This window comes from Prionailurus viverrinus, chromosome A3, assembly GCF_022837055.1.
Source record: "Prionailurus viverrinus isolate Anna chromosome A3, UM_Priviv_1.0, whole genome shotgun sequence".
In the NCBI taxonomy this organism is placed as follows: domain Eukaryota; kingdom Metazoa; phylum Chordata; class Mammalia; order Carnivora; family Felidae; genus Prionailurus; species Prionailurus viverrinus.
This window is the reverse complement of record NC_062563.1, coordinates 26,151,644-26,178,841: the sequence shown is the minus strand read 5'-3', so window position 1 is coordinate 26,178,841 and position 27,198 is coordinate 26,151,644. Positions and strand designations below refer to the sequence as shown.

Here is a 27,198-nt window from a genome sequence, read left to right as displayed (position 1 = left end):
CAAGCATGTGCTTTCTCTCTCTCTCTCTCTCTCTCTCTCTCTCTCTCTCAAAATAAATAAATAAACATTAAAAGAGAAAAGCCCACTCTGAAGGAAACTTCTGTGAACATTTTGATACGGTAATGGGTAAGTTTGGACTGACATTTTCTTTCTTTCTTTCTTTCTTTCTTTCTTTCTTTCTTTCTTTCTTTCTTATTTTGGGATAGAGAGTGAGAGCGAGTGAACGAGGGAGCATGCAAGCGGGGAGGGTCAGAGTGGGAGACAGAATCCCAAGCAGGTTTTGCACTGTCAGCACAGAGCCCAATGTGGGGCTCAAACCCATGAATTGTGAGATCATGACTCAAGCCGAAATTAATAGTCGGATGCTTAACCGACTGAGCCACCCAGGATCCCCTGGACTGACATTTTCTGAACAGAGAACATTCTTGTTCATGCATTAGCCTTCCTTCATAAAGCATTTAATCATCTCTTTATATAGTGTCTTTGTTATCTTCAAACTTTATACAAATCACATTAGAATGGGGCCTAACTTTTAGGCTGGTGGGTGTTGGGCAATTCATCCAGGGTCATGCTTATGTGTGGCACTCCAAGCTGGTGGGTGGAATCATAGTGTTTGATTTGGCCTCTTGGGGAAGAATGTGAAGCTTAAAAATTGTGTACTACAGGTTTGGGTGACTCTCCAGGAAATGGCTTGCTCTCCCTTGCATGCCTAATAATGTGAGCCCTTCTCTTTTCCTCACCTGCTTCCTCACCTGTAGAAGATGGCAGTGAACGTATACTCAACGTCCGTCACCAGTGATAACCTAAGTCGACATGACATGCTGGCCTGGATCAATGAGTCTCTGCAGCTGAATCTGACAAAGATTGAACAGTTGTGTTCAGGTAAGAGAAATCCACTACGCCATTTTTCCAGGAAAGCCTGCAGGTCCTTTAGGAATGCACAGGCCTGTATCTGACTGCAGAGGCCACTGGTTCAGGTTCTGTGTCAACCCTGCCCTAGTTCCACTTCTAGAAGGAACTGTGCTGAGAGGGTGCTTCTGGCCCGCGTGCCACCATCTCTACATCCTGCCGCCTGCTGCCTAGCCCGGCTTTTCCATCTGCACGCTTGTGCGTCCAGATTTGAAATATTTTATTTGAAGATGGAAATTATAATTGTTCTAGTTTTATATTTTATCAGTGGCATTTCTTATTCCCAAGTAGCACAAGACCAAAGACCTGCAAATGCCATCTCAACCACAGTTTTATTGAACTGTTGTTTAACAAGGATTTCGCGGAGAGGTAATGATTTAAAACAAGAACAAAAACGTGTTTTGTTTTTGTGTATACTAATTGACATTCAGAAAACTGAAAAGAAGAAAATAAAAAATGCCCATAGTTTCAGTATTCAGAGAAAACTGCCCTTGGGGTTTGCTTTCACTTTTCTGTGCACATATATATATTTGTGTATGTCCCAGCTTTTTTCAGTTAACTATGTTGTGAATGTTCTCTGGTGTCATTCACTGTCATAAAAATGACTTTGTTGTTTAAAGTTTATTTATTTATTTTGAGAAAGAGAGAAAGCATGCATACACACATGAGTATGGGAAGGGCAGAGAGAGAATCCCAAGCAGGCTCTGCACTGTCAGCACAGAGCCCGACCCAGGGCTTGAACTCACAAACCATGAGAGCATGACCTGAGCCCAAACCAAGAGCCATCTGCTTAACCAGCTGAGCCAGGTACCCCAAGAGATGACTTATTTTTTTTTTTAAACGTTTATTTTTGAGAGAAAATGAGGACAAGTGGGGGAGGGACAGAGAGAGGGGGACAGAGGATCTGAAGCTGACATCTCTGTGCTGTCAGCACAGAGCCTGATGTGGGGGCTTGAACTCACGAATCATGAGATCATGACCAGAGCTGAAGTCTGATGCTTATCCAGTTGAGCGCCCCCAGGTGCTCTGAAAAATGGCTTATTTTTAATGGCTACGTATGGGGCGCCTGGGTGGCTCAGTCGGTTGAGCGTCTGACTTTGGCTCAGGTCATGATCTCGCAATCTGTGAGTTGGAGCCCCGCATGGGGCTCTGTGCTGACAGCTCAGAGCCTGGAGCCTGCTTCGGATTCTGTGTCTCCCTCTCTCTCTGCCCTTACCCCGCTCATGCTCTGTCTCTCTCTCTCTGTCAAAAATAAATAAACATTAAAAAAAAAAATTTAATGGCTATGTACTATTTCTTTGGATATGCTGGAGTTGTTTAACATCTTCCTGACTGGGGACATTTAGGTAGTTTCTAATTTTTCCATAGTGATTTCTAGAAATGGAATTACTAGATTAAAGGGTATGAACTTCAGGCTCTTGGTAATTATTTTTCATGAAGGTGTTATTGGTTTCTATGTCCCCTGAAGACTTTCTGTCTCACCTTTTGAGGGTTGTGCTACCTGCTCCTGACTGTCCTGACATGATAAGGATTGTGTTGGGGTTACCAGAATTGGATCTACTACAGATAGGAGGTGGGGTCAAAAATATGCCAGAAGGATGAGATGTGTATTCTGCTGCTCCTTCAGTTGTTAATCTTGTTTGTGGGGTAGAGAATTAGAACCCTCAGCTTCTCATTGGTAGTAACAGTAGCGGTCCTTTAATTGAACGCTTACGTGGCAGGGCCACGTAAATGTTTTTCCAGTATCTCTTCGTGTAACTCTCACTATATTTTCATGAAGTAGAGATGTTTATTAACCTCAGTTTACAGATGAGGAAATGGGCTTAGAGAAATTGAGTAACAAGTCCCCAGTTATACAACCAAGAACAGAATTGAGACTTGAACCGTTGTTTAAATCGAGCCGATGTTCTTCAGCTCCTATGCCCTACTTGCTCTCCAGACTTTTCCTTTAGTGGTGCCATTTGTATTGATTTAAACTGACTGGTTTCAGGAGCACCTGGGTGTTCAGTTGGTTAAGCGTCTGACTTTAGATCAGGTCATGATCTCTCAGTCCGTGAGTTCGAGCCTTGTGTCAGGCTCTGTGTGGACAGCTCAGAGCCTGGAGCCTTCTTCGGATTCTGTGTCCCCTCTCTCTCTGCCCCTCCCCCACTCACACTCTGTCTCTCTGTCTCTCTGTCTCTCTCAAAAATAAACATTAAAAATAAAATGACTGCTTTCATTTATGTGTTTTTTTTTTTTTTTTTTAATGAATTCAGCTTCTGTACTTCCTTATTTTATAGCTAGGTTCTAGTCTTGCTCTTAGTTTCACTTGCTTGGCTTGTTATATCCCCTGGGATGTTTAACCTGGGTTTTACAGGTGGTCAGAGGAAGGCTTCATGTAAAGTTCTGTAGTGAAATGGTGCCTATGAGTCATGCTTGTTTCTCAGTCGTAGTGGGCACAGGTTGGGTGCGGGCACAGGTTGTCAGCCTTAGATCTGCGCTGCCTTTCCCCTGGTTTCCGTTCACTTCCTCAGTCCCATCACTGCATCCCCATTTGTTTGAGGCTCTCAAAGCACTTGTTTGCCCCGTGATTTGTGACTAATGCGGGGATGAGGTCATCCTAATTTTCATTGGGGCCAGCTTTTTCACCAGCAATTTCTCCCTAAAATTTATCTCTTTCCATATATATACTCTGAGGTATATTTCACTTACTCAATTGGAAAATGAGAACTCTTTTCATGTGTAGATAAGTGGTACATATATGATCTGGCTCCAGATTTATCTCATTCAGACAGGGAGCTGCTGTGGATAGTCAGGACTGGGCATGAAGAGGCTTCAGTCTGCTCTGAGCCATGTGATTTTGGACGTGTCCCTCCACGTTCTAGTTCCTCATCTGTAAACTAGGGAAGTAGGACCAGGCCCACCTATTGGGCTGTTCTGAGGCTCGTCTGTAAAAATAGCTCTCAGATACTGATTCTTGCCAGACTCTGGAGGTGAGTGTAGATCTCTCTGGGGAGGGAGCATGCTTGTCTTAGAGAGGAGACTGCCCGTGGGGCACAGCTTATGCATTACAGAGCCTGGTTTTGAACCCACATCTTTCTGACCACAGAGCCTACACTCTGCTGCATATGTGATAATTTTTTTAAAAAGAAGCATTTGGAAGAGAGTTAAACAAATGTGAATTACATATCATTAATTATAGTGATACTATCTCATTAAAAAACCCCTGTGAAGAATTTCCACTTTGTAAGCTGCCTGCCGTTTTTCTTACCCTAGATAAAGTGCTTTTCCCTAGCAGAAAGTGCTAAGTGCATGGCACTTAACCGTGACTTGTAAACAAACTTTTTATTCATTCCTCTGGAGAGTTTTCCTCTGGAGAGCTGTTTAGGAGTTGTCTCCAAGTATGCAGATGTTTGCATTGTGTTTCACCCTGATGCTTAGAAAACCAGGTCTCCGCTTTCAGTATGAGACCAAACAGGATGAGCTGCAGAAACCGTGTCCCTGGAGAAGGCCTGCTGCCAGGGGATTGGAGTCATAGAGAAAGTGAGCTTCCTCAGACTCTTGAATTTCCCAAGGCCTAAGCAGCCTCCCAGTAGCCTTTAACCAAAGCTGGTGCCTGGTCCCTCCTGGTCTCACCTCTGATAAGCATAGCATCAAGCTGACTAGAATTTTCTTCCAAATACAAGCCTAGAAGGGTAGGGATAGGTTTTTCTCTGGAGAGGGCAAAGCTCTGAGTTCCTACACAACTAATGTGCCAGTTGCCTGTGAAATGGCCAAGTTTTGTCAGCATTGTGAACCCCCCACCCTCCTCCCCGTCCCAACAGTGAAACAAGCCTTGCTTGGCTCTTGTGAGGTAAGGCGAGGATAACTTTCAGAGACAGAGTTGTCAGGTTGTTTCAAGATGTATTTCCATTTCATAGTCTCCCTGTTTTTGAGAGCTAGTCATCAAGTATTTTGGAAGAACAGCCATCAAGGAAAAACCCCTAATCACAGAGAATAATTTGGATGAGGGATTGCTTGTGTCAGAGAGGGGATGCTGGTTGCTTTTTGTCAACCAGTCCTCTGTTCCATATTCAGGCCCCTCTGCATGTTTCCAAGGGTCCAGCGTGGTGCTTTGAACCTGTAGAGTGGCCCTCACTGAATGTTCTCGTCTCCGCTTTCTCTAATTGTCTTCTGTTCTCTAGCCTGGCCTCCTCCATGGTTCCTGTGCTGCACAGAATAGGAAAGGTGTGAGGTGTGCAGGCAGTCCCTGGCAAATGCTAGATTTTAGATTTCCTTTTTCCTCAGCTGGTTGCAGGAGCCCTCGAGTTTCTCTAAACAGCCTGTCAAGCTTGCTCCTGCTGCTCCGAGTGTGACCACGCCCCTAGCCAGGCCTCCTCCACTTTTTCTCCTCAGGTTTTCCAGACACTCATTTGGAGCCACGATTCCACTGTTCTTCTAGTGTTTCAGGCCTCAAAAGAGGCTAATTCACCAAGTGCAGTATGTCTTCTGAGGGATGCTTTGGATCCCGCCCCTTTTCAGTTTGCTTAGTGCTGCCACAGTGGCCTAACTAGGCACACGTTCCCCTCGGGTTCCCCTGCCCCCACTCTCTCATACTACAGTGGTCTACAGCCTTTCTCAGAGACCCCAGCCCCCCCTTCTTCTTTTTTAAGAGAGAGAGTGTACCTGAGTGGGGGCTAGAGGGAGAGGGAGAGAGAGAATCTTAAGCAGCCTCCATGCTCAGTGCAGAGCCCAATCCTGGAATCATGACCTGAGCTGAAGTCAAGAGTTGGTTGTTTAACTGACTGAGCCACCCCGGTGCCCTGAGACCATGTTTATTGAGTCACAACTCTGTTCAAGAAAGCATCTCTTCCAATTTTTTGCCTGACTCTTCAAGCACCTCCTTGATTTTTCTTTACTGTAATTAGAACAAAAAAGATAAAGTTTTTTTTTTTTTAAATGTTTATTTTTGAGAGGGGGGAGTGTGCGTGTGTGTGCACACGCACGTGCGTGGGGGAGAGGCAGAGAGAGAGGGAGACAGGATCTGAAGCGGGCCCCAAGCTGACAGCACAGAACCCAGTGCCGGGTTTGAACTCATGAACTGTGAGATCATGACCTGAGCCCAGGTTGGGCGTTCAGCTGACTGAGCCACCCAGATGCCTCAAGAAATTTTTTTCTAATATAAGTAATTTAGGTCTTCCTTATGGAACATTAAGAAAACCATAATTTGCTGTAATGTCACAATTGGTGATAGTCATTGTTATCTTTTAGATGTATTTTCCCCCTTAATTATGGCTTTATTTATTGAGCACTTATCATAGGCCACTTTCCAGAGTGCTTTACATATATAACCTGGGAGATGAGGACTGTCATCGCCATTTTATATGTGGAGAAACTGAGGCATAGTTAAGCAACTTGCCCAAAGTCATTCATTTTAGCTGTACTTTCAGTACTTTCCTATAAGCGTTAAACATAATCGACATACACTGTATATATAGTTTTTATTTTTTGAATAACTGAAGGTTTCAAAGTAGTTTAAAATTCAAAAGGAACAAAAAGATAAAGATAAAAAAAGATAAATTGAAAAGTTTCCTTCTAACTCTGTCAACTAGTCACTCCCATTTTTGCTCCAGAGAGAGGGTATATGTACAGGCAGAAACATCCATCCATATTTTATGAGTGTGTGTTCTCTTTTCCTCCTTTTTACACAGATGGTAGCATGTGTAATCACATTATATATTCCAAAGTGTTTCATATCCATATAGCTGATGCCACTTTGCTTTCTTTTTTGTCTGTGTAAGACCTAGTTTCCTCAGAGCAGTCCCCTGTCAGTGGACATTTGGTTTCTTTCCAGTCTCTTGTTCTTACAGACCCTTAAATTAAATAACAAGTACAAGCGCATGTATGGACAGTTTTGTTTCCTGCTTTTAAAATTAAAATAGGATTATTTTTCCCATGTTAAAATAACTTGAGCCTGATTTTTTTTTTTTTAATTTTTAAATTGTTTTTAGAGAGAGTGCATGTGAGTGGGGTAGAGGGGCAGAGAGAAAGTTTTTTTTTTTTAATGTTCATTTTTGGGGGGGGGGGGAGGGAGAGGGGGAGGGAGAGAGAGAATGAGACTATCTTAAGCAGGGTCCGTGCTCAGCGGAGCCCGACATGAAGCTGGGATCATGACCTGAGTCAAAATCAAGAGTCGAATGTTCAACCAACTGAGCCACCCAGGGGCCCCTTGAGGCTGATTTTTTTTTTTTTTAAGTTTATTTATTTTGAGAGAGAGGGGGAGGGAGTGGGAGAAAGAGGGAGACAGAAGGGGGCAGAGTGAGGAAGGGAATCCCAAGCAGGCTCTGCACCATCTGCACAGAACCTCACATGGGGCTTGAACCCATAATGACCTGAGCAGAAATCAAGAGTTGGACGATTAACCATCTGGGCCACCCAGGCGCCCAAGGCTGTTTTTAATGTCTGCATTAATGGCTCCTCATAGCCCTCTTTTTCCCAATTTTATTCCTCCTTTAAGATGACTGACGCCTCACCTATTCTCTAAAGTCTGAACATGCTTACATTTAGTAGTTAGTGTGTTTTCCGTGTGATGTGTTAGAACCTTGGGAGCTCTTCATCTGGAGTCTTCTGATAGACAAGCATCTCTCGCATGGAATGTTGGCTACAGCTTTCGTCTCATGCTTCAGGGCTCTTCGCACCCGAAAGGATTGAGAACCAGTGCACTTGAGATCTCGCAGGCTTTTGGAGTAGGGGTTGCACTGTTTCGTGTTCTCTGCTTGCAGCACAGATCTTGGTAGGGGGGTGCCGTAGCAGTTGGTGAGACTCGTGGTTGACTCAGTGACATACAGCTGGTTCTGCCCTAAGTCTGTCTACATCTTCAGGCCACAGATTATGTGGGCCTGTTCTCCTGCCACAGATCGCTGGGTCAGCAGCCATCTGAGAGGGGCCCTGCTTGTGTTGCCAGCCTTTGTTCTTAAAGCAGACTGGACTGCAGGCTCCTTTTAACCTGTTCTGTATCCAGTTGAGACATTTCTAGGCCAGGAGTTTTCAGCCCTTTTGTGAAAGGCAGCTGATAAATTTTTTTCTTTTAAACATTTGCCTTCTTTTTTTGTGTGTTCTTTTTTTTTTTTTTTTAATTTTTTTTAACGTTTTATTTATTTTTGAGACAGAGAGAGAGAGAGACAGAACATGAACGGGGGAGGGGCAGAGAGAGAGGGAGACACAGAATCGGAAGCAGGCTCCAGGCTCTGAGCCATCAGCCCAGAGCCCGACGCGGGGCTCAAACTCACGGACCGCGAGATTGTGACCTGAGCTGAAGTCGGACGCCTAACTGACTGAGCCACCCAGGTGCCCCTTTTTTTGTGTGTTCTAATTATAGAAGTAATATTTACTGGGGCTCCTGGCCAGCTCAGTCAGTGAAGGGTGTGACTCTTGATCTCATGGTTGTGAGTTCAAGCCCCATGTTGGGTGTAGAGTTTACTTAAAAACAAAAAAATTTTTTAAAGTAATATTTACCATAGTACATAATTGAATATTTAAAAGATAGAATGCATCCAGTACCATCCCCCAGAGATGGCCACTATTTAGTCATTTTTGATCTAAAAAACAGTAATTTTGTATGGTTTAACCGGATAGGTTGTATTTTCTTCTAGTTATTTTTCTATACATATATATTAAATGACTATATGTATGAAGGTATTTTGTAGATAAGTTTTTTATATCTTGCACTTTCTTTTAATATTAAATCTTGAGTTCCCCCCAAAATAAAAAAATGGATTTAAAAAAAATTTTTTTATAGTTTATTTATGTTTTGAGAGAGAGAGAGAGAGTGTGAGCAGGGGAAGAGCAGAGAGAGAGAGAGGGAGACACAGACTCCAAAGCAGGCTCCAGCTTCAAATTGTCAGCACAGAGCCAGACGCGGGGCTCAAACCCACCAACCACGAGATCATGACCCGAGCCGAAGTCAGACACCCAACCTACTGAGCCACCCAGGCACCCCCCCAAAAAATGTATTTTGGATACTTGCATAATTTCTCAGGAAGATGGTGTGCTAATTGATTGCTCTTACTGTTGGACGTAAAGGTTGCTTCCATTTTTTTTTTTTTAACACCCGTGAATAAAGTTAGCATAGTTTTGAAAGTGAATCTTTGCCCTATATATATATATTTTTAATTAACTGCCTTTGACTGGATCTCCGGATGTGTTTATATTTCTTTTGTGAATTGTCCAATTACCTTGTCCATTTTTATGAGGTGTTAATTAATGTTTTCCTTTATGTATCATTTCTCTGCTTCAGCCAGCTACAATGTAGCAGCATGGTATATCTTTTCTCCCCATCTAGGAAATGCTTCTTTATTCAACTGTAAGTTGTTCTAAGAGGATGTAAGATGATGGTACTATGCAAAAGAACGGTGGGCGGGGAGTTCAGGATACCTGGGGTCTGGTTCTAAGCTTGCTCTCTGGCCTCTGTGGTCTTGGGCCACAGTTTTTCGTCCTCAGTTTTTAAATTTATGATGGCTCTAAGGATTCTTCTGGCTCTAAAATAAGGAACTGTGATAGTTCATCAAACAGGTTTTTTCTGAGAAGCATATGACTACTGCTTTTAAGTGGTTTTGGTTGACTTTAGCCAGAAGTTCATGGATGGCTTGAGAATAGTGTGCATTTAGTAAATGCACATTATTTTGCTGTTTCAGAAAATTTCCTTTCATGTGTAGAGCAGTGCTGTGGGTATAGATGCTTAATAGATTATTTTCTGTGTGTGTGTGTGTGGGGGGGGTTTATGTGCATGCGCATTTTAAGCTGATTTTTATGCATCACATTTACATTACAATTAGTAAATTGTGACTTTTTATTTTTTATTTTATTTTTTTAATTTAAAAAAAAAATTTTTTTTTTAATGTTTATTTTGAGAGAGACAGAGACAGAATATGAGTGGGTTAGGAGCAGAGAGAGAGGGAGACACAGAAGCAGAAGCAGGCTCCAGGCTCTTGAGCTGTCAGCACAGAGCCCGACGCGGGGCTCGAACCCACGAACCGTGAGATCATGACCTGAGCTGAAGTCGGACGCTCAACCGACTGAGCCACCCAGGCGCCCTAAATTGACTCTTTTTAAATGTAACAGATTACCCTTCTTTATGCTCTTAGTTTGTTAAAGAAACTTGGTCATTGTCCTCTAGAATGTAGGAAGCTCTTGGTGTCCCTATTTTAAAAATATAAATACTGCTAATTGAGTCCCTGGACCTAGAATTCCTTCAGTATATTTTTGTTGGACAAGAAAGTAAATCTGGCACCTCGAAAACCAGGCTTTCACTTTCTGATGCTTCTTTCTACTCAGACTGTCACTGTGGTCACTGAAGTGCTTCTGCCCTTTGCATCTTCTTTCCAAAAATGATGATAATGGCACTGTTATGCTAGAACTGGCCGGGAGCCAGATTGGCCTGATTTAAAGTAAGTTGACAGTGCGTATTACAGCAGTCTCGCTCTGCAGAATGCCCCTTGGTTCGTCCCTGGGTTTCTTGTCCCTACCCCTGGTTGGCTCCTTTGGCCCCTTTAACCTTTAGCCCTGCAGGGACAGTTCAGTGCACTGGGAACCCTTCCCTGTCTGAGGAGAGTGTGGTCTGGTAGGCTTTAGAGGAGTTACATTCATGGACATTTTAAGCACCAAGGAAATATTTTTGGGGGTGGTGATGGGAAAAAATGGGAAAGTGGGGGGAAGGAATGAAATTGGAAAGCAAATGGGATGAAATCTATGTAATGATTGTCTGTAGTTACTTTAAAAAAATTAAATGGGAGAACACAAAAATGTCTTCTATTTAACTTTGTTTATAAACTGTTGGGTTAAGTTTATGTAGAGATATAAAACCTCAGGGAGACAGTCCTCTTAGAAAAACATTTATTTAACCTGGGTCAGAGGATGGATCTTTAAAGTACTTGGGAAATCCCTACTCTTGCTAGTGGAGAGGAGGGTGTGTCCTTGCAAAAAACCAGAGTCACCTCTCTTTCTGTTTTTGCTCTTCTAGGCATTCGTTTTCTTTTTCTTTTCTTTTTTTTTTTAAGTTGTTTTTAGAGAGAGCACGCGTGATTGGGGGAGGGGCAGAGAGAGGCAGACAGAATCCCAAACAGGCTCCACAGGGTCAGTGCAGAGCCCGATGTGGGGCTTGAACTCACACCCTGAGATCATGACCTGAGCTGAAGTTGGACTTAACCAGCTGAGCCACCTATGTGCCACTCGTGTTAATTTTTCTTTATAGTGGTCATTTTATTGTCATGCTGGTTTGTTACAAAGAATAGTTTTAAAATTTCATAGAAACATTTCTCCTCATCACAGGCTTCTGCATTGCAAGTGTGTTAGAACTTAGGTGAAACCAGTCTTGTTACTGATTTTTGAGAAATTGACTTTGAAGTCATGTGGTAATGAAGCTTTTGGGTTTTATAGATCTACCTTGTTATTTTTTTAATTAATTAGTTTTTTTGAAGTAAACTCTACCCCCAATGTGGGGCTCAAACTCACGACACCAAGATCAAGAATTGCATGCTCTGTCAATGGAGCCAGCCAGGCACCCCAGTAGGGTCCAATTTACAATTTTTTGAATTGTACATGGGTTAAATAGGTCTGAGTAAAAGTTCATCCTGCTTTTTTAATCATAGCATTTAATGACCTAAGTGTGTATTTTATTCTCTTGTTGTTCATTCAGGGGCTGCCTATTGTCAGTTTATGGACATGCTGTTCCCTGGCTCCATTGCCCTGAAAAAAGTGAAATTCCAGGCTAAGCTAGAACACGAATACATCCAGAACTTCAAAATACTACAAGCAGGTTTTAAGAGAATGGGTGTTGACAAAGTAAGTAAATTTTATTCTTTCATTTAGATTTTTCTTTTTAGGTTGTTTCTTAACTAGTAATTGTTACTAGTGGACATTTGCTCCCCCCCCCCCCCCCCCCCCCCCGCCCAATTCATATAGTTATCTTTTCTCCAGTTAACATAGATTTTACTGGGAGCAAAGTTTCCCTCTACCCTCCTATCCTTGGTTCTCCTGTTGTTTTTCTCCTTTATTTTGAAGTTACTAGTGTTTGGAGGAATCAACCTGTAAATCTGTACTCATGATTTTTTTTTTTTTAATAATACTGTTTAATCTTTATTAGTCTGAGATCTAATCCTTTTTATCCCTGGATTTACATCTGTAAAGCATAGCATATGGTAGAATAAGTAGTTCTAATAGAGAAGATTCTAGAAATACTTGCTTTTTATAGCAGGGTATAGGGAAGATCCCTTGTGGGTGCTGGCAAGTTCCCTTTTGTCCCCAATGATATTTGAAGGTACCAGAAACACAGTCCACCAGACTTCATTAAGGACAAATGTTATCTCTGTTTTAATAGATAATGTATTACTGCAAAATTAATGTTTCTCCCCTCCCCCCTCATTAGAATGGTTTGTTCTTTTATTTTTTTAAATTTTTTATTAAAATTTTTTTAATGTTTAGTTTTGAGAGAGAGAGAGAGAGAGAGAGAGATAGACTGAGTGGGGGAAGGGCAGAGAGAGAGAGGGAGACACAGAATCCAAAGCGGGCTCCAGGCTCTGAGCTGTCAGCACAGAGCCTGTTGCACGGCTTGAACCCACGGACCATGAGATCATGACCTGAGCCAGAGTCAGACACTCAACCAACTGAGCTACCCAGGCTCCCCTAGAATGGTTTATTCTTTTAAGTCATTTTTGGGGAAAAACATTTTTTTAGTAAAGTTTGTAATCACTCATTATCTTGCTGGTGTCGCTGGTCTGTATATGCTATGAAATCAGTCTTATTTTTATTTTAGTTTTGTTTCTATAGAATACATAGAACATACATTTGTATTGAATGAAAATCATTTTGTTACCAGGCATAGTTTAAACTAGGTGTAGCTTATTATATGCAGTAATTTTTCTTTTCATAGAATTCTATTTTATTTTATTCTATTTATTAAATTTTTTTTAATGTTTATTTTTTGAGAGAGAGAGAGACAGAGCGTGAGTAGGGGAGGGGCAGAGAGAGAGGGAGACACAGAATCTGAAGCAGCTCCAGGTTCTGAGCTGTCCATAGAGCCCGATGCGGGGCTTAAACCCATGAACTGCGAGATCATGGCCTGAGCCAAAGTCGGACACTTAACCGACTGAGCCACCCATACATCCCTATGCTTTATTTTTTTCAACAAGGAAAATTTCTAAAGCATACAAAAGTAGAGCGACTAGTACGATGATCCCTCATGAACTTCAGCAATTATCAAATCATGGCCAGTTTGTTTCAGATATACCTTTACCCCACCTGCTGTAGTCAGGGAGTATTGAGAAGTGAGTTCCACATGTAACATTTTGTTTGTAAATGCTTCAGTATCATACAAAGTATTTTCTTTAAATTGTATTTATTTGCTTAGAGGGGTAGATATGGTTCAGATTATTACATACATTCTTCTTTATAAAAATACAATTGCCACTGGAATCCTTGAAGAGTTAAAAGATAATTACACTCTGGCCAACGGTCCAACAATTTGAGGTCATAACTGATAACACGATCCTTGTACAATAAAAAAGTTTACAGGGTCCTTAAAGTATATTTTAATAGGATTGGAATTACTTGAAAAACATAACCGTTTTGTAGAAATCTGTTCTGGGACTGATCATGTACCTTGAGCGGTTTTTAAGACAGAATTTTTTTCCCCCCTTCCTTTTTTTTCTGGATGAATTTTTTTTTTTTTTTCCAGTTTTACTGAGATGTGGTTGACATGACAGAATTTTCTTTAACAGTTCATTGTAGGTACCGGTGGTTGGTTTGTGCTCTAGGTTTCATACTTTGTGATAGGCACTGTGGCCGTGCAGGTTGCATAGGAGATTTACTCTTCACAGTGCAGTGACATGTGTTACGATGCCTTTGGATATGTGTATGTGACTTCTATATGATACAAATGATGCTTATTCTTTTGTTTTTCTAATCCCTTTTGATGGACTGGGAGGGTGGTTGCCAGGTCTAAGTACTTTGTGGAAGGCAAACTGAATTAAACTCGCTCTATAAACTTTCAGGGGCTTACTTAGCACTAAGTTCTTGCCTCTAAAAATTTTTTTTTCTCCTTTTGGCAGAGCTTTATACTGATTTGATGCATGGACATGTTTGATGCTTGCCAAAAGCCTCTTGCTTTGGGCTAAATAGTCTTGATATTTCTCTGCAGATAATTCCTGTGGACAAATTAGTAAAAGGAAAGTTTCAGGACAATTTTGAATTTGTTCAGTGGTTCAAGAAGTTTTTTGATGCAAACTATGATGGAAAAGACTATGACCCCGTAGCTGCCAGACAAGGTCAAGAAACTGCAGTGGCTCCCTCCCTTGTTGCTCCAGCTCTGAACAAACCGAAGAAACCTCTCAGCTCTAGCAGTGCAGGTAAAACAACAAAACAAAAACACCATTTCCAAATAATAGTATTCCAAGTATTCATTCATTCAGCCTTCAGTCAGAATCTCTTGAGCAGCTGTTGGCTTTGGGAGATTAAGCAGCTCACTCCCAGCCATGTGGTACGAGCATGGGTTGTGGCACAAGGCAGACCTGTGTTTGTTCTTGGGTCACTGTCGCCCTGTTTAAGCCACTTCATCTCTGCCCCACAGTTTCTTTCTGTATAAAGTGGGAATTTCAGTACTTGCCCCAGAGGGTTATTCTTGAGGCCTGAATGAATTTAATTTTGTCAACACTGTTTACTTGTGTGGGGTAGAAATTCTTCAGGTCAGCTCACATAGAAGAGAGCTTTAGTTTGAACATGAGGACATTTCACAGGACCCTAGGATGGGAAGTTACAGCCAGATGTGAATACCTAGGAACTGAAGGAGTTTCCTAGGTCTCTTAGGGACTGTGCTTGGCTCTCTGCATCATTGTTCTGTCTGCAGACCAGCTTCCTGTGCTTACTTCAGGCTTCCCTGTCCTCCCTAAAATTTGAGCTGCTGAGTGGCTTTGGCTTGCTGTGATGCCAGCAGAATCTGGGAGGCAGTTTTTAGAGACCTTCTCTAGAAGGTTTTGGCCTGGTAGGTTTCCCAAAACCTGTAGTGTATTCATGAAACACACATACGCTTTGGGACAGGGCAGGTGTTCTACAAATGTTAACTCCTCCTTTTCCAGAAGGTAGCAAGAATATTAGTTAAGATCCCATAGTACCTTGAGAGAGAGGCTGATCCATCTGGTAGATAGAGAGGGACATTGAGTACTCTTAATTTTCATAGCTTTATGGATATACAGCTTTATTAAGATGTGATTCACTTGCCATACAATTCATCCATTTAAAATAGACAATTGAGTTCTTTTTAGTATATCTGCAGATATGTTCAACTATCACCACATCCAATTTTAGAATATTTTTATTACTCCCAAAAAGAAACCTCGTGTGTGCCCTGTCGCGGTCACTTCCCGTTTTCCCCTAGCTCTTCCCTTTCCCTCAACGCCAGGCAACCACTGATCTGCTTTGTCTGTGGATTTACCCATTCTGGACATTTCACATAAAGAGGATCATAGAGTATGTGGTCTTTGTGTCTGGCTTCTTTCACTTAGCATAATGTTTCCCAGATTCATCCACGTTGTAGCTCGTGGCAGTACTTGGTGGTTTTTAATGGCTAAGTTATACTGCATTATATGGCCGTACCACGTACCATGTATCTGTTCACCACTTGATGGTCATTTGGGTTGCTTCCACTCTTGAGCTGTTATCAGTAGTGCTGCTTTGAACACTCCTATATAGGTTTCTGTGTGGGCCTATGTTTTCATTTCTCTTGGCATATATCCAAAGGTATATACTTGTGGAACACAATTCTTGGGTCATGTGGTTACTCTGTTTGACCTTTTGCAGAACCACCTATTTTCCAAGTGGCTGCAGCGTTTTACATTCCCATCAGCAGAGTTTATGAAGGTTCTGATTTCTCCAAATACTGGGTGTTAGCTTCTTAGAGTGGGGATCTGTGTAGGTAACCCTGTGCATTTCGTATTTCAGGTGCTGGTAACAGGCAAGTGGAGACTTGTAGTAAGCATTCAATCTTGGGGATGAACGCAGACTAGAGATCACCCAGAGGAATGCCTGTACTTGTGGGTGAAAGGCCTTATGGTTACTGAATAGTTTGGGGTATCAGGAAGATCAGATATTTTTAAGCCTGGCATAATGTGCAGCTTTACAAAATAGTTGCTGAATACATGATTAAAATCATGGGTGATAAATTTGCCTCAAGGTAGCCCATCCTTGATTGTTTTAACTTGACTGCTCTTTCCATGTTTTAACTTCACTACCTTTTTTGGCTCTACTTACAGAGAAGTCTGTAAATCCTAGTCAGGGTGCTGCTTTTCTCTCATAACCCTCCTAAACACCTTCTAAAAGTGAACAAGGTGCAGGTTTTGAGGTAATTAGCGGTAACAGCAGTCTCTACCACCCTCCCCTTCCCAAGCCAAGAAGCTTGAGGTTCTAAGGTAGAGGGCATCTGACTTCCCAGATGGGGAACCTTGGGCACCTGACAGCAGCTGGGGCTGTGAGCTCACTCCTGGCATGAAGTTTGCCTTTGCTCCATGGAGTTGTCCCTGTTAGTGGATTTGGTTGGAGCTAGGTTAAGGTGGACCGTCTGTATGCGCCAGAATGACTGTGTCTCTTTCAGGTGATAGTCCTCTTAACCCCAGTGGAAGAAAGACCTCACAGAGGGACTCATTCCCAGCACCAAAGATGGTGGCTAAAGTCGGTACTTGACTCTGCTGCCAGGATAAAAACCACCTCGGGCAAACGTGGGAGTGCTGTCTTGCATGCTGGGCTCTCTACGTTGGGCCCCTTCACTACACAGCTGTGGAGGGCAGTTGTTCACAGCCTCCTCTTGCCCCGTCCGTTCTTTTGGTCTTGAAATTTCTCCTCTTAAAAAAAGCTCTGCTCCTCTCTCAGCTCCACAGAGGCCCATTGCGACCCACAGAACTACTGCAACCCCTAAGGCTGGCCCAGGTGTGGTGCGAAAGAATCCTGGTGTGGGCAACGGGGATGACGAAGCAGCTGAATTGATGCAGCAGGTAGGCACCGCCTCTGTCCAAGACGGGAGTCACTTCGGGGGACGGACACTTGGCAGCACTGACCACGGGAGGGCTGTCGGTGCTCTTGTAGAAAGACCTGCCTCGTCCCCCTGCTGAAGCAGTCCTCGTGGCATGTGAGCACTTTGGGTGCTGTGTGGGGACTGAGTGTGTGCAGGTGGAGGTGGAAGAGAGGGGTCAGGCGTTTCTAAGATCTGTTAGTGTGACGGAGACCGATGTCTTTGGAAACCCACCCCTACGCTAGAACCCTGTCGAAGGTTTCTGGAACTGTTAGGGTTCTGTGGGATTCAGAGAGTGTCTCTTGAATTTTGGCTCTGACAAAAGATGAAGGAGAGTTCCTTTCTAAATAGTAATTAAAAGAAGACTGCACGGGCTCTCTGCTGAAATCCTGGGTCACTAGAGATCCAAGTTACGGTGGAACTGGTATGGAAAGCCCGCTGCTGCTCTTTTGTTCTTAATCAGTTCAGTGATTTGAAATGCATACTTCAGGATTAGTTAGATGTTCTGAAGGTACTTGTCAGAGGTCTCTGTGGATCTGAACAAAGTTTAGACTTTTACGTGTTTTCTCACCAGTCTGTAGAGTTTTGTTTGTTGGCTTGCTTTTGGATGATTCTCTTGATTAATTCCAGTTTTAAAGTCAGGGATGCTCTGTGATTCCTGTGAGTTTGAGATCGAATCCTTCCACTCTCCTAAAAGCCAGGTCTTAATACCTAGAGGCAATGACCTCACTTTGACCTGGAACCTCTCGTGACCCCAACCCTGCTCCTTGGAGTTCAGGACGTAAGAACCTGCCAAGAGATCACAGTTTTTTGTTTCGTTTCATTTCGTTTTGTTTTGTTTCATTTTGTTTTGTTTTGCTTTGTTTCAGTCTTCCATTTCTGCATGCCCTGTGCTCCTAGGTGCCATGGGAATGTCAAGGTGACTGGGTCACCGTCCCCATTAGTGTGGCTGCCTTGAGTGCCCACTGGGCGTGGTCACTGTGAAGTACAGAGGTCCTGGAGAAAAAGACTTCCCCGAAATTGTTGGTTTTCAGGCAAGGATGTACACAGGAAGCAATCTCAGAGAAAAGCAGTGTTGCTGAGGCCAAAGCTGGGTGGCCAGCACAGGGTTGATCTTGTACTCTGTAGGAGAAGACACAGCAGCTTCTGTGAGACTGCTGCTCTTGGCTCACTCAGCTTGTGTCCTGTGTGATGGGGCACAGGCTTTGGGTTCTATACATTTGGGGATTTTCCTGACTGCCATTTAACTTCTTGGGGTCAGTTAACCTCTCTGAACTGACTGTGTGTTGTGTGAGGTGGGGCTAATATTTTGCTCATGGTAGTTGAGCAGGCCACATGAGCTGATGTGCTGTCAGGTTCTTAGGGTGGGGTTTGGGATAAATGGGGAAAATGGCAGTGGATAAGAGACCATTGTAATTATTATGGCTGTTGTCTGTGGTTTTGATAGAGTGAAATAGATTCTGACTTGTCTTTCTTAAAAGTTCACAGGAGCCCGATTGTCTCGGTGAAATATACAGATGTTAATGATAAAAACAAAAATAGCTGACGTTTTGAGAGCGGTTTGCCATTGCTCTCCCGAGTGCTTCAGTTTCGCTTTTGCACTTTTGTGTTAGTCCTGTGAGGCCTCGCAGACCAGGACAGTGTGCCTGGGGAGGTCACGGGACCTGCGCTGGGGTTTGAGCCAGCTGCCTCACACCTGCCTCAGAAGTACTTTGGCTTGCACGGGGTTTCCATTTTAATTTTTTTTTAATGTGAAGGATTTTTTAGATTCTCTCCAGGTTGCCAGAGTCCTTACCTGTGATACTCTGTCACTGATCCCTTGGCTCATTGACATGATCTGTCTGGCCCTTGGAAGTATTTGAATTTGTGCCCCTTGATAAAGGTGTAGAGGTCTGGGGAACGTGACTGATGTGGGAAATAGAGCAAGATGCGCTTCTTACGATAAGAGGACAACAGTGTATTCTTCACAGATTTCCTCGTGGTGTTCATTTCCTTAGGAGAGCTGCAGTGATTGCACCTTCTTAAGGCATCCTGGAGAAATTTACTTTTGGTTGAGTCCAAAGCAGGACTGTTCGAAAAAAGGAGAATGCAAACCAGAAATGTGAGGCATATCTATAATTTAAAATATTCTAGTAGCTACATTTAAAAAAGTGAAAAGAGGGGCGCCTGGGTGGCGCAGTCGGTTAAGCGTCCGACTTCAGCCAGGTCACGATCTCGCGGTCTGTGAGTTCGAGCCCCGCGTCGGGCTCTGGGCTGATGGCTCAGAGCCTGGAGCCTGTTTCCGATTCTGTGTCTCCCTCTCTCTCTGCCCCTCCCCCGTTCATGCTCTGTCTCTCTCTGTCCCAAAAATAAATAAACGTTGAAAAAAAAAAAAAATTTTAAAAAAGTGAAAAGAAACACATGAAATTTCTTCTCATGACCCATTACCGAATCTATCCAAAGTGTTATCATTTTAACATGTAATCATTACAAATAATTATCAATGAGATATTTTATGTTTGAAGACTGTACTAGGTCTTTGAAATCCAGTGTGTATTTAATATTTACAGCCGGTCTCAATTGCATTGGCCACATTTCAAGTGCCCAAATAACTACTTGTGGCCCCTAGCTACCATAGTGGCCAGTGTAGGTCCAAAGCATTCTCCTCGGGTTTCCTAGATTATGGCTATTACTTTACTACAAGAGAAAGTTTAAGAGTGGCATTGATGACTAGCCACAGAGTTTTAATAACCTCATTAGTAAGCATTTAGAGGAGTGGGGAGTGAAAGCCAGTGACTTATTAGTGTATACTGCGTATTTCGTGTGTGTTTCTTGTGGATACATAGTTATTGAGTGATATCCTGGAGGAATGCTGCGTTGGCCCCACAGGTAGGGCCCAGAAGGCTGGGTTCTGGTGCCCTTGATGATTTGTAGGCCTGAGGAGGTTTGAGTGGGCTTGTGGGTGAGGCACTAGTGAATCATGAGTGGTAGACTCCAAAGTATAGCATACCTTTTGAAGCCATTTTGACTTCCTTTTCATCCTCTGTCACTGATGTGATTAGAAGGCCTCTTCCCTGGCTCTTGGATCTTGGAACTGAGGATTTAAGGCAGCTTCCTACTGGTGGGGTTGGTCAGTTCTTGCCCTTCTATCCCCTGGCATGTTCTGCTTTGGGGCTGATAGTTTAAAGAAACCAACAAGCAGCAGTAAAGTGATTTCTGTGGTTGATAAAGGATGAGTGAAAGACTGTTTAGAACCTTGATTCGGGTTGGTCTGTTCAGGCCTTTGATGATGAACATTGAAATTAAGTAATTGACAGAATGGTCCTGGTGGTTCTTGTCACCTGCTCCTCATCTCCAGAGGCTTCGTGATGGCAGCTTCTGAAGGGGGAGTTTTCTTCTACCCTGGGACAGGACTTGATCCCTTTGACTGTAGCTGGCTGCTTTGTGAGGTCACGGGGAAGCTAAAGAAGTGGTTTGCTTCAGATTCCAGCCAGTTCAGAAGGTTGGACTAGATTTCTGCAGTGCCTTTCTGGCTCTCAGAATTCCCTGCTACCCAATTGTTCTCCGCAGCTGCACCTTTGATTTCCTGGCTTGGGCTTCTCTGTGGCCCCGGCCTGTGTGTCCTGTGAGGATTTTGTGCTGCGTGGTATGCCTTTTAATTTTCATGTCGTGAGAGTTAAATCAAATTCATATGTCATAGATTTGAATACACTAGAATGAAGATATGTATCGTGCTTCAAATATGCAAAGGGTCCTGAGAGTTGTTATGACTTTTATTGCTCTTGGTTGGATAGACCTGGCCTAAGCACTGAAATTTATTTCTTCATGGGCCTTTTGGGAGGAATGAGAGCCCCTCAGCAGGGAGCCTGGAGGATTCTGCAGCACGCATGGTGAGCCGATGGGATGCTCAGTGGAGCTAGCTGTGGAACATGGTGGGTCTGCCCCTTGCTTCCGTGTCCTGTCTCCCTTTTGAAACTCTCTTGGGAGAGAGACAGGTGCCAGGATCCTCTCCTCTTCTTTTGAGTCATGGATCGCTTCCCCCGTCCCCAACATACGGCAGCCCGGTAAGAACCATTGAGTTTTCCATGCCCAGGCCTCTGTCACTTGTAGCTGTGTTTGACTAGCAGTAGTCATCTTTAGTCTTCCCCTCCTGGCTCACCATTTCTATCCTGATTCTCTGGACCAGACTGTCTCTTTCCATTGACCTTCACATGCAGAAAGACTTGGATTTGACTGACCAGTGCCCTGATAAGCACACAGTTTATGATTGTTGGCCACCTTGCTTTGCTGGGTTGTGGACTCTGCTTCTGTATTTGTCTCTGGATCCCATCGTTTTTTCTCCTTGATCTTTTCTCAGTCCCTGAGAAGTTCCCTCATGTTTCATGGTGTGGCCTGCCTTTTCCTTGGGGTTGTTAGAGTCAAGATGGCCATGAACAGGCCCACATTATTTCTTTGGAGATGAAGAAAAGCGATATTAAACTAAAGTGGGTGTTTGTCCCTGTTAAGAGTTTGATGGAAGGCCACCTCTTCTTCTGGGTTAGCAGGTGGTGTGATATGTTATTGGTATATAAATGCCAAGTATCTCACCCTTTTCAATGTCTTATGCAGGTCAACGTATTGAAACTTACTGTTGAAGACTTGGAGAAAGAGAGAGATTTCTACTTTGGAAAGCTAAGGAACATTGAATTGATTTGCCAGGAGAACGAGGGGGAAAACAACCCTGTATTGCAGAGGATCGTGGACATTCTCTACGCCACAGACGTACGTGTTGACATGAGGATGTTTTCTTGCCATTTGCCACCAGAGAAAATAAATTTTATCTGTTTGGTGTCAGCCGACTCAGTGCTGATGCTTGTATGTTCCAGCGTAGCAATTATCAAAAGACTTGGACTTTGACCCCTCAGAGTCAGCTAGAGAACACCTCTGCTCAACCTCCGCCTCTGCCTTGAGGTCTGTGAGCCTTTGAGTCAGGAAAAGGACATGGAGGTGGCTGGCTTGCCCTGCTTCTGTAGTTCATGGCCCCTGATAGGCGATGAGTGCTACAAAATGCTCATAACGCCACCATCCCCACTCCACCCGCTACGGCTTGGACCCCTCAGCCTGAGGTGCTAGCTCCATTTTATCATGACCTGGGAACCAGGTACTGGCCCCTTTTTGATGTTCCCTGCCCACATCTGTCAGATTGTATCTTTGTGCTTGGTTCCCATTTCCTCCCAGTACTTTATGGGCCAGTTTCTTGGGATCCGTGTGTATTATTACACAACCAAAGCTGCTGATATTAATCATGACACATTAGCTGATCATGGAAGACTGATTTCCCCTAGATTTAGGATTTGCTATCTTGCTATGTTCACTGTTGACTGGCTTTACTTTTGTGTAAACCTGCATACCTAGCAAGGTCTGTAGGATCAAGCTGCAGTGTATATCTGAGTGTTTTATGGTATAGCAGTATACGAACATAAGGTAATATTAGTATTGTCATTAACGCTGTTCTCTAAACATATCAAGTGAATTTGGGGGGGATTGAGACATGATGAAAAAAATACTTTGTTCAATAAATCCTTATTCTGGGCTTGCTCTGGGCAGCTAATGAAAACAGAGGTGACGAAGATATAGGGGTCCTTGGGCTAGTCTGAGTATTATTTTAGTGGTGTCATATCTTAGGTAAATTCAGCTGTAGAGATTTAGTTTAAAAAAAAAAAAAGATGGTAGTTGAAGGGGAAGTCGGATTTTTATGGTGGTGTAGCCATTGTCACATGCCAGAATGCCCGGAGCCGGTGTGAGGCGGGAGCCGTGAATCTGCTGTTTTCCCATGCCACTGAGATGGAGTCAGTCTTACCGCTCTTGTGGGTATTGTGAGTGTCTTGGGTGAACCCACAGCACCTGCAATTGCATGAGTGGTTCCTAAGTGTGATCAAAAGAATGCGGAAAGGAAAAGCAGGCTGTGGGACAGCTTATTGACGGGAGATGGCGTTACATTGAACTCCATCATGACTTCAGGGATTTTTGAGGGTAAATTTTCTTTCTTTTAAAACAACCTTATTGAGGTATAATTGACATAACGAACCGTACACATTTAAGTACAACTTGATGTGTGAAATCATCGCCAAAATCAAGAAATCAACTTTTTTTTTTTTTTTTAAATTTTTTTTTTTCAACGTTTTTTATTTATTTTTGGGACAGAGAGAGACAGAGCATGATCGGGGGAGGGGCAGAGAGAGAGGGAGACACAGAATCGGAAACAGGCTCCAAGCCATCAGCCCAGAGCCCGACGCGGGGCTCGAACTCACGGACCGCGACATCGTGACCTGGTTGAAGTCGGACGCTTAACCGACTGCGCCACCCAGGCGCCCCAAGAAATCAACTTTTGAGAGTAACTTTGTGCTCAGTTTTTTTGCCTTTTGTGAGATTGTTTCTACTGTCTCAGAAAAGTAGTGGTCACTGGCCTTGTGCTATTAAATGTCAAGTGTGTGGTAGAGACAGGAAGAGCCGTAGACTTTGAGAGGCTTTCAGTATGAGGAAAGTGACCCCACAGTAGAAACTGATGGTTCACTTGGTGCTGAGTAATAGCTTTCCCCTCTCATTTCCCCATTTTAGGAAGGCTTTGTGATCCCTGATGAAGGGGGCCCACAGGAGGAGCAAGAAGAGTATTAACAGCCTGGACCAGCAGAGCAACATCCGAATTCTTCACTCCAAATCATGTGCTTAACTGTAAAATATTCCCTTTTATTATTCTTAGAGGACTCACTGGTTTCTTTTCATGAGCAAAAAGTACCTCTTCTTAAAGTGCACTTTGCAGAAGTTTCACTCTTTTTCCAATGAGTTTGAGTTAGGAGCTTTCACCTTGTAGCGGAGCAGTATTAACACCTAGCTGGCTCACCTAGGGAGCAGAGAGGCCGACCATGGGGCTCCCCGTGTGGACGCTGGTAACACTGATTGCTGGAGAAGGTGTTTTTATGTAATGCACTGAGGTGGAGACCTCAGTAGAGAAATGTAAAGACTGATTTGAATTTTAAGCTAATGTGAAATCTTGGCAGAGAACGTTTTAATAAATAAATGCCTTAAGAGTATTTAAAATATGCTTCCATATTTCAAAATATAAAATGGAACGTGACAGATTTACGTGTTTGACATTGTGTCTGGGAAGGAAGGGCCAGACCTCTGGACCTTTGGTATCTGCTGTTCACAGGCCTTGCAGGGCTGTTTGAATCTGCAAAGGCCTACACCTTGGCCCAGAAGGAAAGTTTAAAAAGTTGCTCTGTAAAGCCATTTGGTGTCCTTGACCAGTTGTATCCCTGCCCTGAGAAGCAAGAGGCATTGTTGCCTGGACGAACAGAGGGTGTGTTTCAGCCCTGACATGTTTTGAGTTGTAGAGCTTCAATTTCAGTGAACATTTCTCTGACGATTTTTCCAGTTATCCCTGAAACTTCTATGTATTATGTTTTTTGGGAAATGAGGTGTGTCCAGTTTTTAAATCTAACAACTACTTTTGGGGACTTGCCCACATCTCTGGGATTTGAATGGGGGTCGTGTCCCATTTTACTGTCTTTTAAGTTTACATTGAACATGTTTCTCTTCTCTGCTCCCCTTGCCCACTGGGGACTCCTCTTTGGCTCCTTAAAGTTTGCTGCTTAGAGTGTAAGTTCAGCAGGCAGGTGGTCACGCTGCAAGTTCTTTCTGGACCTCTGGCAAAGGGAGTGACCAGTGAAGGCCGTCGCTACCTTGGGCTCTGCAAGGCTGGGTGTTCTTGGTACCTGCTGTCCACAGCCCTCCACTGTTATCGGAATAGTTTGCCAGTGCACTAATCTCTTTGGAGATAAAATTCGTTAGCGTGTTACTAAATGTTAATTTTCTTTTGCAGAAAATACAGTACCGTGTCTGAATTAATTATTAATATTTAAAATATTTCATTCCTTAACTCTTCCTCATTTGCTTTACCCCTAGCCTATTCAGTTCCTTTGTTTGGCAGAATTCTGCAAAATGTGTGTCACCCACTACTGAGATTGTTCAGCCCCTGATGTATTTGTATTGATTTGTTTCTGGTGGTAGCTTGTCCTAAAATGTGTGTAGAAAGCAGATATTTTATGATAAAATTGTTGTGTAGTGCATGCTCTGTGTGGGATTCAGAGGAAAACCCAGATTCAGTGATTAACAATGCCAAAAAATGCAAGTAACTAGCCATTGTTCAAATAACAGTGGTGCTATTTCTCTTTTGTGGCCTTTTAGACTTTTGTTGCCCTAAAATTCCATTTTATTGGGAACCCATTTTCCACCTGGTCTTTCTTGACAGGGTTTTTTTCTACTTTAAACAGTTTCTAAATAAAATTCTGTATTTCAAGAGTGTCATGTCTTCTGAAGTTTGTCTTGCCCTGGGTATATTCTTTTAGGTTCAAATGGTAAGGGGCCAATTCTTCTTTCTTAAATTTGGACTGATCTTTTCAAATCTTTCACTGTTTTTTTCAAATGTGCTTATTTCTAAGCCTGTTCCTTTTTTCTCTGTTCTTGACATTACATTTCTCGGCTTCCTGCTGTTAGACATTCTCATGTTACTGTGAGAGGTTTTTTGAGAAGTCCAAGGCTTGGCCTGTCTGCCTTGAAGTCTTTTCAGGCGGATTCCACCTGAGAAACGTACTGCTGGATAGTGCTTGCTGGATACCATGGGGAGATAACTTTTTCCCCCCCTGAAAGTATGTTTCAAAGGCAGTGGACACAGTTTGAATCTATGAAATAACCTGAAATTGTCATCATTTTTCCCTCCTTTTTAAAAATTCTGTGCCAGAAGTGAGTTCAGAAGGAGACTTGCTGCCATTTTCAGTATGAAATAAATGGGTAGGAGGTAATTTTCTGTGTGGTCTTTAGGGTGCCTGCCACAATCATGGGTGCTCTGTAAACCCAACTTGATGATTTTGCGTAGGGTTAAATCCATATTACTTCCTCTAGAAGTTAAGAGTATGCACCTTCAGAAGGAATTTGATACCCCATGTGTTGGTAATCTACAAGAAGATGCCTCCAGGCATGCTTAGTTTGTGAAGATACTGTTGGGTAAGGTGCACTGAGAAGTTACCCTGGAAGGAGTGAAGCTGCTACTGCCTGCACCTCTGACCTAAGTCTTTTGACCTCGTTCTTTCGGCTGAGGCCTATGAAGTCTTTTGATCTGACTGGTTCAGGTTAGGTCACTGGTGCAGTTAACTTGAATAAGCTGCTTGGTTTGCTTGGCAAGTTCTGTGTTGTTTGAGGATAGGTAAACAGACGGGTCCTCTGGCTGGATTTGGATTTAGGATTCACTCAGGCTGGTGGTCCTCAAACGGATGGGCTTCAGAATCATGGGCTGAGAAACTTGGCTGACATAACGTGTTTCTAAAGTCCATCTCCAGAAATTCTGAGTTGGAAGATTGAAAATCTTACTGTGTACCTCAGGTGACCCGGGTTTGATGCAGCCCTCAGACTTGCACTTTGGCCTTACGTATGTGCCTGCAAGTTCAAGTCTAATTCTGACAGGGGGGAACATCAGGTTTGAGTCCTTGCAGGCCCCTCTTAGCTTTGTGACTTCTGAGTTAATGGATCTCTCTTGTTCTGACCTGCAAAATGAGGATGAAGAGGTTGGCCGAAATGCCTCCCTCACCGGCCTCTTGTTGGGATCAGAACGAGCGGACAGAAAAAGCAGCCCCAACCTAAGAAAGCCCTACATAGGTTCTTCAGCTCCAGCTCACATTCTCTAGAATTTTTAGATGAGAAGAGCTTGGAGAGGGTTTTTGTATCCTGAAAATCCAGGAGGGCACTGCTTAAGATAGGCTTGGAATACTTTGTAAAATAAGTAACAAGTTCTTTTACTGTTTCTTGTTCAGCTTGGTGGTGGTATTGAGGAGTCCAGCTCCTTTAGGTTTTCAGACAGTGATTTTGATCCTGTTTTCCCCAAGTGACAGTGAAGTCTAAACACACATTTCACTATTTTCTTTTAAATAAAGATTTGGTGGGGCGCCTGGGTGGCGCAGTCGGTTAAGCGTCCGACCTCGGCCAGGTCACGATCTCGTGGTCCGTGAGTTCGAGCCCCGCGTCAGGCTCTGGGCTGATGGCTCAGAGCCTGGAGCCTGTTTCCAATTCTGTGTCTCTCTCTCTCTCTGCCCCTCCCCCGTTCATGCTCTGTCTCTCTCTGTCCCAAAAATAAAACGTTGAAAAAAAAAATTAAAAAAATAAATAAAGATTTGGTGATTCAATCATTTAGATTCATGGATTTAAAAAACTTGTATTTTCTTCAAGGTGTACTCTCTAGAATGTAATGTGGTTTGGGAAAGGAAGCAGTT

The 27,198-nt window shown here is 43.2% G+C and overlaps 1 protein-coding gene across 2 annotated transcripts in view; it reads left to right on the top strand.

Annotated features, from left to right (window-relative positions):
* MAPRE1 (microtubule associated protein RP/EB family member 1) overlaps nucleotides 1-25,235 on the top strand; it is a 30,728-nt gene extending 5,493 nt beyond the window's left edge. For both annotated transcript variants that reach the window (XM_047852321.1, XM_047852322.1), the window contains exons 2-7: nucleotides 759-882; nucleotides 11,561-11,706; nucleotides 14,060-14,267; nucleotides 16,780-16,901; nucleotides 21,506-21,658; nucleotides 23,495-25,235. In XM_047852321.1, the coding sequence (XP_047708277.1) occupies nucleotides 762-882; nucleotides 11,561-11,706; nucleotides 14,060-14,267; nucleotides 16,780-16,901; nucleotides 21,506-21,658; nucleotides 23,495-23,551 (807 nt within the window). In that variant the 5' untranslated portion in view covers nucleotides 759-761 and the 3' untranslated portion in view covers nucleotides 23,552-25,235. The remainder of the gene's footprint in view (nucleotides 1-758; nucleotides 883-11,560; nucleotides 11,707-14,059; nucleotides 14,268-16,779; nucleotides 16,902-21,505; nucleotides 21,659-23,494) is intronic.
* Nucleotides 25,236-27,198: the final 1,963 nt, after the last annotated feature.